General features: G+C 43.8%; 1 protein-coding gene across 1 annotated transcript in view; it reads left to right on the top strand.

The window, feature by feature from the left end:
* Positions 1 to 12266, top strand: part of aopep (aminopeptidase O (putative)) — a 108092-nt gene extending 95826 nt beyond the window's left edge. Inside the window, exons 17-18 of the mRNA XM_080766567.1 lie at positions 1268 to 1416; positions 11421 to 12266. Coding sequence (XP_080622693.1) covers positions 1268 to 1408 — 141 coding nt within the window. The 3' untranslated portion in view covers positions 1409 to 1416; positions 11421 to 12266. The remainder of the gene's footprint in view (positions 1 to 1267; positions 1417 to 11420) is intronic.
* The last annotated feature ends 2834 nt before the right edge of the window (positions 12267 to 15100 follow it).

Below are 15100 nucleotides of genomic sequence, written 5' to 3'. Positions count from 1 at the left end.
GTAGATCTTTTGTTGTAATATTATTATATTATATGACAGTAGTATTAATTAATAATAATAATAATAATATCACACATTTTTATAGGGCTTTTCCAAGTACCCAAAGATGAGTAAGATGCCATAGTTTGCATGAAGAAAACAACAAAATTAATTTAAAAACACTAAGGCCCTCATTTATCAACCGTGCGTACGCCAAAATATGGGTGCATTTACCATTTCCGCCAAAGCTTGAAATTGAACTTGACAAAGTCACGTCTGGTCGGGAGCTGTCGTACGCTTTGTCCTCACCTGTTTTTCTGTCGTAGAACAGCGGCGGGGCAGCATTGTTTGACCAGCTGAGAAGCTGCCACAGGCATCTAAACATATATGTATTCACTCCTACAATGTTTAGATAAAACTGTATAGGTATGTATATGGGCTACATGTAAAAAAGAAAAAAGTAAAGGAATACATCAACGATGTGTCTTTGTGTCATTATGAAATTAGTAGGAGATAAAATCGCGCTATTAAAAACAATGTTGCAAGTTAGATGCTTAAGCCATTTAAACAGTGTTTTGCATGAGCGCATACATGCGAGGATTTGGGCTGTCTGTGCTGAAATATTTCCATGACGGAGAGTCCCAATTAACGTGCGTAGCCTATACTGTAGCCTAATCTACAGCAGGCCGATGTCTTTCTGGAGTTACGGTATGTGCAATCTCCTCCTCGTTTAATAAACCCGACGCTTCGCTCAAACGCTAAATGTACCGTGCCAGCGCAAGTGGGAACTGCATCTGAGATAGTATAGGCTACCCAGACAGCCCACCAGTTTCCATGCAGCCACATGAGGCTACGGTTTTGGCCGCTGCACATTCATATATTGACAGTTGACAGTGACTAGCAACTGCGAGGCAATCTAAATAGACTGTCGAACGTGCATGGTCAGTTGGTCAATGGTCACGGACTGACCACAGTGATAGAGCGAGACAGACAGACAGGACAGGAGGAGCACTATAGGGGCGTGCCAGATAGATTTCAGCCGTCACATTTATTAACGTCAGAACGAAATTAAGGAAGGATCAGCTGTTTGCGATCACTTTATAAATGCCGTGGCGACGTGGGTGTACTACGAAACCTGCACTCGAATCTGTGGCAGATTTTACACTCGATTGATAAATGAGGGCCTAAGTGTGTGTGTGTGTGTGTGTGTGTGTGTGTGTGTGTGTGTGTGTGTGTGTGTGTGTGTGTGTGTGTGTGTGTGTGCGCGTGTGCGTGCGCGTACCCTCAGGCTATGGGAGTGTATCTGTATGGAGAGCTGATGGTGCAGGAAGACCCCGACCAGCAGGCTCTTGCCCGTCGTTGCCTGTCATTGGTCAGGGATGAAATGGACCAATCAGCACTGAGAGTGGTGGAGGAGATGGTCCTATAACGTTGCAGGTAATCTCTCACCTTCTGTCATTTCATTAGCAAAAACATGACTGCTACTACGGTACTCTGTACTCTGTTCCTTTTAACCCATCATTATTGTGAATTTCGTTTGGTTTTAGGTCAACTGTGCATTGTTAGAATGTGTGAAGGGCAATGTGGCAGGACTCTGTGTTCATTTGTTCTAATGGTCTGTCACAATGTGGCAGGACTCTGTGTTCATTTGTTCTAATGGTCTGTCACATGGCGGTGCTGCATGCCAAAATACGCCGATGTTCAACCGCGCTGTGAGCTTGTAGATCTGCTATAGCTTCGGCAGGCGACCTTTCAGCAAGGAAGATGATGTGGAAAACATGATCTAGCCCATGCACTCGTCTGGTCCATGGAGCTGCACGGCTCCGTTTGCAGCAAAGTGACTCTGTGGTGTTTAGACTGGCGAGGTTCACATCACAGTCTGCAGGGACGGAAATAATGAACCGCTGACACCGAGTATTAGACCAAACCAAGGCTGCAGTGGATTTGATATGTATTTAGAGGAAATCCTACGTGGGCACTGCTTTACTACTCAGTAACATAAGAGGCAAATTGAGATGGGCAATTTGAAATAGCCCCAAGTGTTATTCATCGTCTGTTCATCCTTTTTTTTTTGGTACCGTAACACTTCCCGTTTGGCGAAACACAATATCCCCAGACCGTGGATGTGTTGGACCACAGTGTTGCTCTGAGATGGCCCCTGTGAAAAGAAAGCATTGTGTTGGATCACTCCTGATTCCATCTGCGCCAACGGACGGTCCACCCTCAAGTCACTTGGCTACCTAGACCGTACATTCCTCCCTGAGCCCACTGTGTGTGTGTGTGTGTGTGTGTGTGTGTGTGTGTGTGTGTGTGTGTGTGTGTGTGGACTCAGAATGGGGCCTTTTCCGTGGTTTCACAGCAACGCTGTCAGGATGTGTTTGTCAGAGGAGGAATTTGGGAATGTACTCCTCAAACAAACGAGAGAGGGAGTGGGGGGGCAGAGAGAGAGAGGGAGAGGGAGAGAGAGAGAACGGGTCAGTGAACGTTTTCCAAGGGGCTCAAGAGACACTGGTGATTTTCACACTGTTTACCCTGAAATTCCTCCTCCGCGTGTGTGTGTGTGTGTGTGTGTGTGTGTGTGTGTGTGTGTGTGTGTGTGTGTGTGTGTGTGTGTGTGTGTGTGTGTGTGTGTGTGTGTGTGTGTGTGTGTGTGTGTGTGTGTGTGTGTGTGTGTGTGTGTGTGTGTGTGTGTGTGTGTGTGTGTGTGTGCGTGCGTGCGTGCGTGTGTGTGTGTGCACACACCCACACACGCTCGCACACAAGCATGTGCGTAACCGCACTGTCACCCACAGGGCTTTTGGGCTTCTCAAAACAGTGAGGGGTTTATTTGTTACTTCCCCCCCGAATGAAGGGAGGAGAAAGATTTATAGTTCAGACAGAGAGAAAGAGAGAAAGAAAGCAAAGGGAGGAACGGAGTGGAAGGGAGAGGAGAGGAGGAATGGAGAGGAGGGGAGGGGAGGGGAGGAATGGAGAGGAGGGGAGGAATGGAGAGGAGGGGAGGAATGGAGGGAAAACGGGTCACTGTTTGGCATCGATCGGTTCTTTTTATTGGCGCCACGTCATTGCAGGAAGACTTCAGATCTGTGTAAGAAACGCAGGCCGTTAAACCCATGTAGTTGTGACAATTTACGCTACATGTTGGCATTTACCCCGATATTAACTTGAAGCGATGTATTAGCATGCTAGTTGTCGGAAAATGAGCATAAGAAATGTGCTATCTCTCTCCACGGAACCGATAAGCCTCATTGAAATGTAAAACAATTATATGGCAGTGGCAGGCTTCCACCATATCTTCCTTCGTTCCCTTTTGAAACATTTCTTCTTTCTTTTTGCGAGACAAAATGTGTCAACTGTCACGCCGTGAGATCACATTTAATGTGATCTGACAGCGGGGCAGTTGACGGCTGAAACGCCAGCTGCGTCTTCCGCCTCTGCCTGTTCTATCTTACTTTGCATCGCCTGAACGGGAGCCGCTGTAATTCTATGTGACCTTACCTGTGGGCCCTTGCCCAGTCAACCCCGTCTTTGAAAACAAACTGTATATATCGCTGTCATCATCTGTGCTCCCGGCCAGTGTGTGGTTGGTCCATGGCCCCCGTATTCCTCAAAGCCTGTGACCTTGTGAGATGACGACTGTGTGGGCGATGCTAAATACTTGTCCACAGCAACCTGGGTGACTTACAGTCCTAAGTCTTTTATCGGACTGTGACCGAGCTCGAGCATTTATCTTTATCCGCACGCACATAAACGCACGCACATACTACATAAACGTGAGCACACGGTGAGACAGCTTTATGCATTGGTACAGACTGTGAAAGGCTTTCTAAGCAAGCACTCAGTTTATGGCTCTTTCCTGATAAATCTCTTTCTCTTATACATGCACAAACGCACTCTTCTACACGCACAGCAGTCTGTGTCCACGGATCTGGTGTCACCATCACTCACTGCTCCGCTACACACCGCCCTGCAGAGTTTTTACAACTCTCGAGGAAATAAAAATGGGAAGAGCTGACACGGAGGACAATGGAATAGAGCCATTTCGAGATCCGTCTGCTATCTCCTGCCCTTTGCTTCCATGCGGGCTCAAACTGAGCAGGCCTCTGTAAACATCCATGCATCTCGCAGGTCTGCTCGGCCCAGGGCCCAAATCAGGGCTCCAATTAAAATGATGGATGAACCCTCACCCCTCTGCCTTTTTCACATTGCGCTGTGTTTCACTCCCCCACTCCGTGTTCCCGCTGATCGTACCCTTTCGAGCAGAGCACGTGCATAGTTGCACACATACACACACATGCACACGCACACACATGCGCGCACGCGCACAGCATCCAGGCACACAGTGCAGAACAGTAGGATTAGTTTTAGGGTTTTAGCTGCAGAACAACATGTGTGCAAAGGCGGCGTGCTCGTGCACTTGCTGCTTTTTCTTTCTTTTTCTTTTTTTCTTTTTTTCAAAGGAGAAGGGTGGTCTCTCCTCATCTCTCTCCCTCCCTCGTTCTCTTCCTCCCCCCTGGTACATGCCTCTGGAATCCCTCTTGATCCGCTTAATGAGGGGCATATCGCCGGTGTAGCCGAGCGTGGCGAATAGCAGAGGAGAGGACTGAACCGTATAGATGGAGTGAGACGCAGTGGAGGAAAGAAGGGTCGGGAGAATTGGGAAAGAAGGCGCGAGATGGAGAGAGGGAAGGAGGGAGTAGATGGAGTGGAGGAGAGAGGGAAGGAGGGAGTAGATGGAGTGGAGGAGAGAGGGAAGGATGGAGTGGAGGAGAGAGGGAAGGAGGGAGTAGATGGAGTGGAGGAGAGAGGGAAGGAGGGAGTAGATGGAGTGGAGGAGAGAGGGAAGGAGGGAGTAGATGGAGTGGAGGAGAGAGGGAAGGAGGGAGTAGATGGAGTGGAGGAGAGAGGGAAGGAGGGAGTAGATGGAGTGGAGGAGAGAGGGAAGGAGGGAGTAGATGGAGTGGAGGAGAGAGGGAAGGAGGGAGTAGATGGAGTGGAGGAGAGAGGGAAGGAGGGAGTAGATGGAGTGGAGGAGAGAGGGTGTGAGATGGAGAGAAGGAAAGGTTGATAGAGATAGAGCAGTGATTCTCAAAGTGGGGTCCTGGGACCCTTAAGGCTTAGGGTTCCTTAAGGGGCGTTCCAAATCAAGCCATACAGCTCTGTAGAGAGTACACATGGAACATGTACACATATTTATGGGCGTCCTTGAAATTAAAAACGTTTGAGAACCACTGAGATAGCGGGGAGGGAAGGAAAGAGGGATTTGGACGAGAGGATGAACAGGGAATGAGAGGCAGAGAGGGAAGGAGGGAGCATTCTGAAGGTTCCCGGTGTGCCGATGGAGAGACAGAATGAAAAAGCCAGAGAGACAGATAAAGATGGAGAAACAGAATGAAAAGCCAGAGAGACAGATAAAGATGGAGAAACAGAATGAAAAAGACAGAGAGACAGATAAAGATGGAGAAACAGAATGAAAAAGACAGAGAGACAGATAAAGATGGAGGAACAGAATGAAAGGCCAGAGAGACAGATAAAGATGGAGGAACAGAATAAAAGACAGAGAGACAGATAAAGATGGAGAAACAGAATAAAAGGCCAGAGAGACAGATAAAGTTGGAGAAACAGAATGAAAAGACAGAGAGACAGATAAAGTTGGAGAAACAGAATGAAAAGACAGAGAGACAGATAAAGATGGAGGAACAGAATGAAAAAGACAGAGAGACAGATAAAGATAGTGATCTGACGAGTAAGAAGGCGTTCAGACGTTCAGATCTCAACTCAAAGGCTGGAGAATGCCAGTGAACAACGTGTGGTGTGAGAACGTCATAGATGTGTTCAGGGTCCTTGCCTCTGGGCCTGGTCTTGTGGGTCGTGTGGCTTAGTGACAGACTGGGGGAGAGGCTGTGCAACTTGCAGACGGCAAGCGAGGAGATCTTGTTCTTTCATGTCGGGGTTGTGAGGGTTCCTGGCGTGCTGATTTGTGACTTATGATAAAATCACATTGCCAGGGATTACCACACAGCCCAGACCCAGCCTGCTGCCATGGCAACCAGGGGCCCTCACATTCACTCACGCACGCACATGCACACATACACCCCAGAAACGAAAACTAAAGAAGACATGATTACCTAAGCGTGTGTGTGTGTGTGTGTGTGTGTGTGTGTGTGTGTGTGTGTGTGTGTGTGTGTGTGTGTGTGTGTGTGTGTGTGTGTGTGTGTGTGTGTGTGTGTGTGTGTGTGTGTGTGTGTGTGAGAGAGAGGCCCACTTTGAGTGAAGTTGATGGTTTGGAAATATTGAACAGAATGTGGATGATGAAGCACATGCCGTGTGTGTGTGTGAGAGAGAGAGAGAGAGAGAGAGAGAGAGAGAGAGAGAATGCATGCATGGTGTGTGCGTGCGTCTAGCCAGACTCTCTCCATGCAGGTACAGAGCTTAGCTGATTGGTGAACAGTGATTGATCTCCTCTTTGTTCACAGTGGCTAAGTTCTGCACCTGAGGAGAGCATGACCCACACAACCAGGAAGTCACATGAATGGATGAGGAGACTCTGGGTTCCAACTAGCTCTGTCCTGCTGTAGAGGGAGTGTGTGTGTGTGTGTGTGTGTGTGTGTGTGTGTGTGTGTGTGTGTGTGTGTGTGTGTGTGTGTGTGTGCTTGTGCGTGTGCTCGTCCATGTCCACATGCGTGCATGCGAAAATGTGAACACTGTAGTCCTATTTTCCGCAGCCCTGTTATCTCGACAAATGTGCAGAATGTCCTCCATTTTTCTCTCTCTTCCCAAGTCTGCGCGCCACTCTTCATTTTCTGTTTCCCCCCTTCTTCCTATTTGCCCCTCATCTCCACCCTTCTCCTCTCCTTCCCCTCAGTCTCCCTCTCCTCCACCCTTCTCCTCTCCTTCCCCCTCAGTCTCCCTCTCCTCCACCCTTCTCCTCTCCTTCCCCCTCAGTCTCCCTCTCCTCCACCCTTCTCCTCTCCTTCCCCCTCAGTCTCACTCTCCTCCACCCTCGGCTCGGTGCGTCCGTGCCACTTCCTCTGTTTGTGTAAACAGAATACTCCTATATTTGTCCGCCTCCTGTCTTCTCTCCCCTATCTCTCTCTCTTGCAAAGGGGGATCCCTTTGTTTTCTCTCCCCTCCTCCAGTCTGTCTCCTGCTTACCTTCACCCCCCCCCCCCCCCCCCCCCCCCCCCACAAGACACACACACTGACTCTCACGCTGAAGTCTCCCGCTCAGAGACCCCCTGTTGCACGTCTGACATGTTGGCCCATGTTACTAATGAGTCTGGTGCTATATGCCCCCCTGCTTCTTCGCCTGCCTGATGCATACTTTCACTCTTTCACGTCACCGCAGTTGCGTTGAGAAAACCGTCTTGGTTTTGTAACGGTTTGCCGAATGCGTCAATATTTTTTTACCAGTTGAAATTAACATAGTTTTCATAGTACGATTTATGCAGGTCGTACACTTTCTATATATCTATCAACTGGTGGTTAGGTAGATCAATACCGGCTATTTTCACAATTTAAAAAATAAATCGTTCATTAATATCGAGGAAAACATTGTAAATAATCGTGATATTGATCAGAAGTCCTATTGCCCCAGCCCCATGGTGTGGTAGTATAAAATAGAGTTCTCAAATTCTGCCCGAACCCGACCAGGCCCAGCCCGACCCAACGTTTTCAGGCCAGGCCGGGCCTAAAATATATGCTAATCAGTAGGGCCGGGCTGGGCCGGGCCTCGGAGACTTTCTGATCAAATATATTTGCAAAAAATCTACAAGCTCACCATGTGTCGCAGCACGACACACATTGAGCATGTAGATCTTCTACTTTCACAGAATATTTGACTCAGAATGGCACTACAATTATTTTAAAACTTGAGTTACTAGTTGCTTTGTAGATTTAGATTATTATAAAAAAAACATACATTTAAACTTTGGCTACCAGCTCACAATGTGTCACGATGCCACGTATAGTGAGCTTGCAGATCTGCTATTTTCAAATGATTTTTAGACAGTTGAAAACTTGAATTTTCATACATGATACCAATAATTTTGTGCTTTTACTCAAGTCAATTTTGAATTCCGGATTTCTATATTGCAGTATTGATACTCAAAAATGTGGAGTACTATTTCCAACACTGCAGAATGGGGACGCCACGGTGCAAGTGGTTAAACTTAGATTACATTATTTCATATAGATAATGGTAAACAAGAAACACCATTAAAGAAATACCTTCCCTCGCTCAAGTATGGACAAACGCACCTGTCAGCCACCAGCCAAGCTGTCCACAGACTGCACAACACTGCATCATCTCGGACAGATTCCGCAATCAGGCACAACAGATGATTGACACTAACAAGGCTGTGGTACTGAAGCATAAAAAAAGGACTTGTCTGTAACCTCTGCAGTGACATTGAGTGGGCTATACTACAGGGCATTGTATTATACTGCGTGTAGTTCCGCAGCCATTACAGCTGCTTAATTGTAATGTTAAAGTCAGATGGTCTGAAATAATAGCTCCCTGATCGAAAGTGACAGATGGTTGAGGCTGTGTTTTAAAATGAGTCATTTTAGACTTTTGGAATATCTGAACATTTGCAGTGAGGAGGTATTATGGTCTTCTATATTCATGGCGACAAAATGGCGACTAAGCGAGGACAGATGTGTGAATTAGAAATGAGGGCCATGTGGAGCCTGCCAGTTTGAGGGCCTATATTTAGGGGCTGTTAAAAGAGTAATGACCATCAAAGGCCTGTAATAGAGAGGAATTACCATTACAGCCCATATCGAAAAGGTGATTTATTATACTCTAATGGGAGGGAAATGTGCCCAGCACATCAAAGGACAAAGCAACTTTGTATAAAAGACACCAAAAATAAACTCAGCCCATCACGCACGCTGCCCATAACGTTAAGTGTATTTTTAGGAACAGTTCCGGGATTTGAATTAAATTATTTGCTGGTAATGCTTTTGAATTCCAGGAGTTGTAATATTCATGCCTTCTTCCAGTGTAATCGCCCAGTTTAATTTGGAAGATATTGTACTGTAGCTATTTTTGATTGCGTGACCAGTTGCTATAATTATCCTTTAGGCTTTGACTTACTGTACTTATATGGGACCAACGTTGGATAACAGTAGACCAAGATTCTTTCACTCTGCCCACCCAGCAGCAGCAGTCTGGCTGTCACACCTCTGTGGCACTGAGGCTTCCTCTCAGTCAGTCACAGAGCTCAGAGCGCGTTGCAGCTTGCATCGGACTATTTCCTGCAAATACGTGTGTAACATGGTCAGGGGTTATCAAGGTGTCCGTACACAGACTGATGTTTTTGTTGTTTGTTTGAGTTTGAGTGTCAGTTTTCAGGGTTTCCTCAAAATATGTATGCTTTTGACTTACTATCTTCATGTATTTCTGCAATATTATTGTCCAATCAATACTGTCCGTTGGCAAAAAGATTATTTTGACAAAAAAAATCCACCACAAGCAGGCATGGTGATGACCCCTGAACACGGTCAGTGTGTTCCATCCAGGACCGTGGACCCTATTTTCGCCAGTGCCTTACCCCTTATCCCTAAACTTCTTTGCCTTGTTATACTATTTTGAAAAACATTTGGCGAACAGGTATTCAGTGACAGAGAGAAGACTTGGGCTCGGCCTCCTGTGCCTACTGAGCTGATAAACAGTCCTACAAACCACTGGCTCAGTTCAGCAGGAACAGGAGTTCAGTCTGCTCACCAGCGGAACCACGCATGGGCACGCGCATGCACACACACACACATACGCACGCACGCACGCACGCACGCACGCACGCACGCACGCACGCACGCACGCACGCACGCACGCACGCACGCACGCACACACACACACACACACAGTGGGCTAGTACAAGACATCCACAATGTGTGTCATGTATTACACAAGCTGCTCTTAATCTGGACATTAGTCAAGTCATCTTTTTTTTAATCCATGGTATATCTCAGTTTTCGCAAGTGCAAATTGGCCTTTAATGGATACCAGATCTCAAGTGGCCAATTTACGTGATTAAATTCCTTTGCAGTAATATGAAGATTCAGTGAACTGCTAGATAAGCGCTTACTCCTGTGATTATTAGTCAACTTAGCATTAGTCAAGTACAGTTTTACTACTAAACTGCATATCCATTTCCCCACCCCTGGCTTTGGAACAGCTGTGCAATATAATAAAAACCTGGTCCTCCTTTCATACAGTAAATACACAATTTGATTTTGATGTTGATGATTTGACAGTACAGTATATCAGAGTACACTGTATAATCATGTACAGTGTCTACGCCAAATTCACAGAGTAATGAACACACTGCATCTAAAAAAAATTCCTTTTGTTTGAAGAGAATGTGTTAATGAATTCTTCATTCACTCTACTATTATTGTCTTTCATGCTTTCTTTGTTGCCCAGGATTCTTACTTTTTTTCCCCAAGAAACATTTTTCTTCTCAGCTGTTGTGTCCACAGTACACCAGTTCTTCATCACTATCCAGCTCAAGGATACCTATTCTTACTCATTTGAAAAGGACTCTGTTTTTAACCCACAACCACTTACAGTACATGTGAGGCAGAAGTACAGTACACTATTCTCTTTCATGCATTCACTTTGCCACTGACAGGGGATGGTGTGTTTAATGCACTGACATGTAACCTTGTATACTGAGAAAACCATCAGAACCTGGAATTTAACATGTGTATTTGTGTCAACCTTTCCAACGACAAATACCGATGAGCTACATGAGCACTAGAGTGAGATTTTGTCTTAAATAGTATTACACTTACACTACTATGCCATTAAGGCTTGAGAACTGTTGTACCCGGGCAACATAATAATTGTCACCATTTGATTCAATCAGTGAAGTTGGAAAGTTTGTGATGTTAGCAAAAGATGTAAGATAATTACTTTTGGGCTTTTATGCCTTTATTGATAGCAGGACAGTAGACTGACAGGAAATGGAGAGAGATGGGAGTGACACACAGCTAAGGTCATCGGGATCTGGATTCTAACCCTGCTGGCATTGCAACCTGGGATGACCACCACGCCAGCAGCACGGTCACCAAGAAACATGTTAACCTGGTGTCCCTATTTTGGCCATTCATTTGTTTTTTATGTTGAAAACGAGCAGATCTACAACCTTACAATGCATTGTGATGGGCTGTGTTGAGATCTTGCAGATTGCGCATTTTTAACTTAACTTCTCTGTGCTAACAAGCCATTCAAACAGGGCAGGGATTGTTTACTGCTGTACACCTTTATGTATTATTATGTTTTTCTTACTTATTAATATTAAAATCTATAAGTAATTGTTCACAAAGAAAGAAACAACAAAACAAAGCGTAAGCGAGTGATGGGAGTGAAGATTTAATTTTCTTTGTCCTGTTCTGTATGCTGAGAATTAAATGAAGACTCTGACTTGTTTTCACAGGCTGCCGTTGAAGAGGGCAACAGTAATATGTGGAGGAACACACCAGCCATTACCTCCACCATTGGTTATCCAATGCATGTTTCAATGTTGTCAACTTTCCCTGAGGAGATAATGCTGTAAGCTTGTGTCAATCATCTGAGCTGGAAAGTACTTCGAGGGCACGTACCTCTGCTGTGTTTCAACTTCAAACTACTTTATACAATCCCACTAGGGGCAATTTGTTTCTTGCGTTCAGTGGTGGAAGAAATAAAAGTGTAAAATATACTTAAAGTGCAAGACCACTTTGGTAGAGGTTTGGGTTGTGTAGTTACCTTTATGATGTAACTCCAAATGTGGACAAGAAATAAAAAATCACACCCGTGTGAAGTGAGTGGTGCAATTCCGTGTGGGTTCCAGACCTACAGGAACGTGCCCAGGGTGCCGGCCCGGTTCTGGCGAGCCGCCTCACGTCCAAAACGGTCCAGAAATGACAGAGTTTCTCTCTCACTCACTCACTCACTTTGCTATAGATGCTGGGCTGTGAGCATCAGGCTTCTGCTGGCTGTAGCACTTGTATGTTTAATTTTAGATCGGATCATTTTAGATTCTTAAAACAGAATCTAAAAACATATACGCTCTTTGTAGATCTATTTTTTTAATAATCGTGAACATTTGTGAAAATCTTTGAAGGCATATTTTTAAAGCGAACATCTTTGCTTCTGGGGGGTCCCTGGAACAAAACATTTTTAAATGGGGGGTCGGCGGCTTTGATCACCACTGATATAGCAACATGGGATTTTCAGAAAACTTAATGGGTTACTGTAGACAATGTAACATGTATTACGAAATAAAAATGGTTAATTGTTATTGTCTTGGTCTATTTTTGTCATAGCAGCGCATCATAGGGAATCTCAGTAGAAACCATAGAGTTAATGTGGTGTACACCACAAATCCCGTAACTGGACGCTCAGATTAAAAAAACAATGAGTAATTGCGGAAATTGGAAATTGCGGAAATTGGAAATTGCGGAAAATGCGGAAAGCGGAATTTGCGAAAATTGCGAAATTGCGGAAATTGAAAATTGCGGAAATTGAAAATTGCGGAAAATGCGGAAAGCGGAATTTGCGGAAATTGCGGAAATAGCAAATTGCGGAAATTGCGAATTACGGAAATTGCGGAAATTGAAAATAGCTTTTGTGTATTCAACTATTTGGGTAACATGTGAGCTTTAAAAAAAAAGCATGGGCTATAACCCATCGTTTTTGTCATTTCGTCATTTTTTAAAAATCCTCAAAAATGATGAAAAACGGCGCGCTATAGTATGCCGTACGATATGGGCTATAGCCCATGGTCCAAAATGATGAGAAACGAGGCTAACTTTTTTTTTTCAAAATTTCAAAAAACATGGGCTATAACCCATCGTTTTTGTCATTTCGTCATTTTTTTCAAATCCTCAATAATGATGAAAAACGGCGCGCTATAGTATGCCGTACGATATGGGCTATAGCCCATGGTCCAAAATGATGAGAAACGAGGCTAACCTTTTTTTTCAAAATTTCTAAAAACATGGGCTATAACCCATCGTTTTTGTCATTTCGTCATTTTTTTTAAATCCTCAAAAATGATGAAAAACGGCGCGCTATAGTATGCCGTACGATATGGGCTATATCCCATTGTCCAAAATGATGAGAAACGAGGCTAACTTTTCTTTTCAAAATTTCAAAAAACATGGGCTATAACCCATCGTTTTTGTCATTTCGTCATTTTTTTTAAATCCTCAAAAATGATGAAAAACGGCGCGCTATAGTATGCCGTACGATATGGGCTATATCCCATGGTCCAAAATGATGAGAAACGAGGCAAACTTTTTTTTTCAAAATTTCAAAAAACATGGGCTATAACCCATCGTTTTTGTCATTTCGTCATTTTTTTAAAATCCTCAAAAATGATGAAAAACGGCGCGCTATAGTATGCCGTACGATATGGGCTATAGCCCATGGTCCAAAATGATGAGAAACGAGGCTAACTTTTTTTTTCAAAATTTCAAAAAACATGGGCTATAACCCATCGTTTTTGTCATTTCGTCATTTTTTTCAAATCCTCAAAAATGATGAAAAACGGCGCGCTATAGTATGCCGTACGATATGGGCTATAGCCCATGGTCCAAAATGATGAGAAACGAGGCTAACCTTTTTTTTCAAAATTTCTAAAAACATGGGCTATAACCCATCGTTTTTGTCATTTCGTCATTTTTTTTAAATCCTCAAAAATGATGAAAAACGGCGCGCTATAGTATGCCGTACGATATGGGCTATATCCCATGGTCCAAAATGATGAGAAACGAGGCTAACTTTTTTTTTCAAAATTTCAAAAAACATGGGCTATAACCCATCGTTTTTGTCATTTCGTCATTTTTTTCAAATCCTCAAAAATGATGAAAAACGGCGCGCTATAGTATGCCGTACGATATGGGCTATAGCCCATGGTCCAAAATGATGAGAAACGAGGCTAACCTTTTTTTTCAAAATTTCTAAAAACATGGGCTATAACCCATCGTTTTTGTCATTTCGTCATTTTTTTTTAAATCCTCAAAAATGATGAAAAACGGCGCGCTATAGTATGCCGTACGATATGGGCTATATCCCATTGTCCAAAATGATGAGAAACGAGGCTAACTTTTTTTTTCAAAATTTCAAAAAACATGGGCTATAACCCATCGTTTTTGTCATTTCGTCATTTTTTTTAAATCCTCAAAAATGATGAAAAACGGCGCGCTATAGTATGCCGTACGATATGGGCTATATCCCATGGTCCAAAATGATGACAAACGAGGCTAACTTTTTTTTTCAAAATTTCAAAAAACATGGGCTATAACCCATCGTTTTTGTCATTTCGTCATTTTTTTAAAATCCTCAAAAATGATGAAAAACGGCGCGCTATAGTATGCCGTACGATATGGGCTATATCCCATGGTCCAAAATGATGACAAACGAGGCTAACTTTTTTTTTCAAAATTTCAAAAAACATGGGCTATAACCCATCGTTTTTGTCATTTCGTCATTTTTTTAAAATCCTCAAAAATGATGAAAAACGGCGCGCTATAGTATGCCGTACGATATGGGCTATAGCCCATGGTCCAAAATGATGAGAAACGAGGCTAACTTTTTTTTTCAAAATTTCAAAAAACATGGGCTATAACCCATCGTTTTTGTCATTTCGTCATTTTTTTTAAATCCTCAAAAATGATGAAAAACGGCGCGCTATAGTATGCCGTACGATATGGGCTATATCCCATGGTCCAAAATGATGAGAAACGAGGCTAACTTTTTTTTTCAAAATTTCAAAAAACATGGGCTATAACCCATCGTTTTTGTCATTTCGTCATTTTTTTAAAAATCCTCAAAAATGATGAAAAACGGCGCGCTATAGTATGCCGTACGATATGGGCTATAGCCCATGGTCCAAAATGATGAGAAACGAGGCTAACTTTTTTTTTCAAAATTTCAAAAAACATGGGCTATAACCCATCGTTTTTGTCATTTCGTCATTTTTTTCAAATCCTCAAAAATGATGAAAAACGGCGCGCTATAGTATGCCGTACGATATGGGCTATAGCCCATGGTCCAAAATGATGAGAAACGAGGCTAACTTTTTTTTTCAAAATTTCAAAAAACATGGGCTATAACCCATCGTTTTAGTCA

Source organism: Protomyctophum bolini, assembly GCF_963924005.1.
Source record: "Protomyctophum bolini genome assembly, chromosome: 6".
NCBI lineage: Eukaryota > Metazoa > Chordata > Actinopteri > Myctophiformes > Myctophidae > Protomyctophum > Protomyctophum bolini.
The sequence above is the reverse complement of the archived record's forward strand: the minus strand, read 5'-3'. Positions and strand labels throughout refer to the sequence as shown.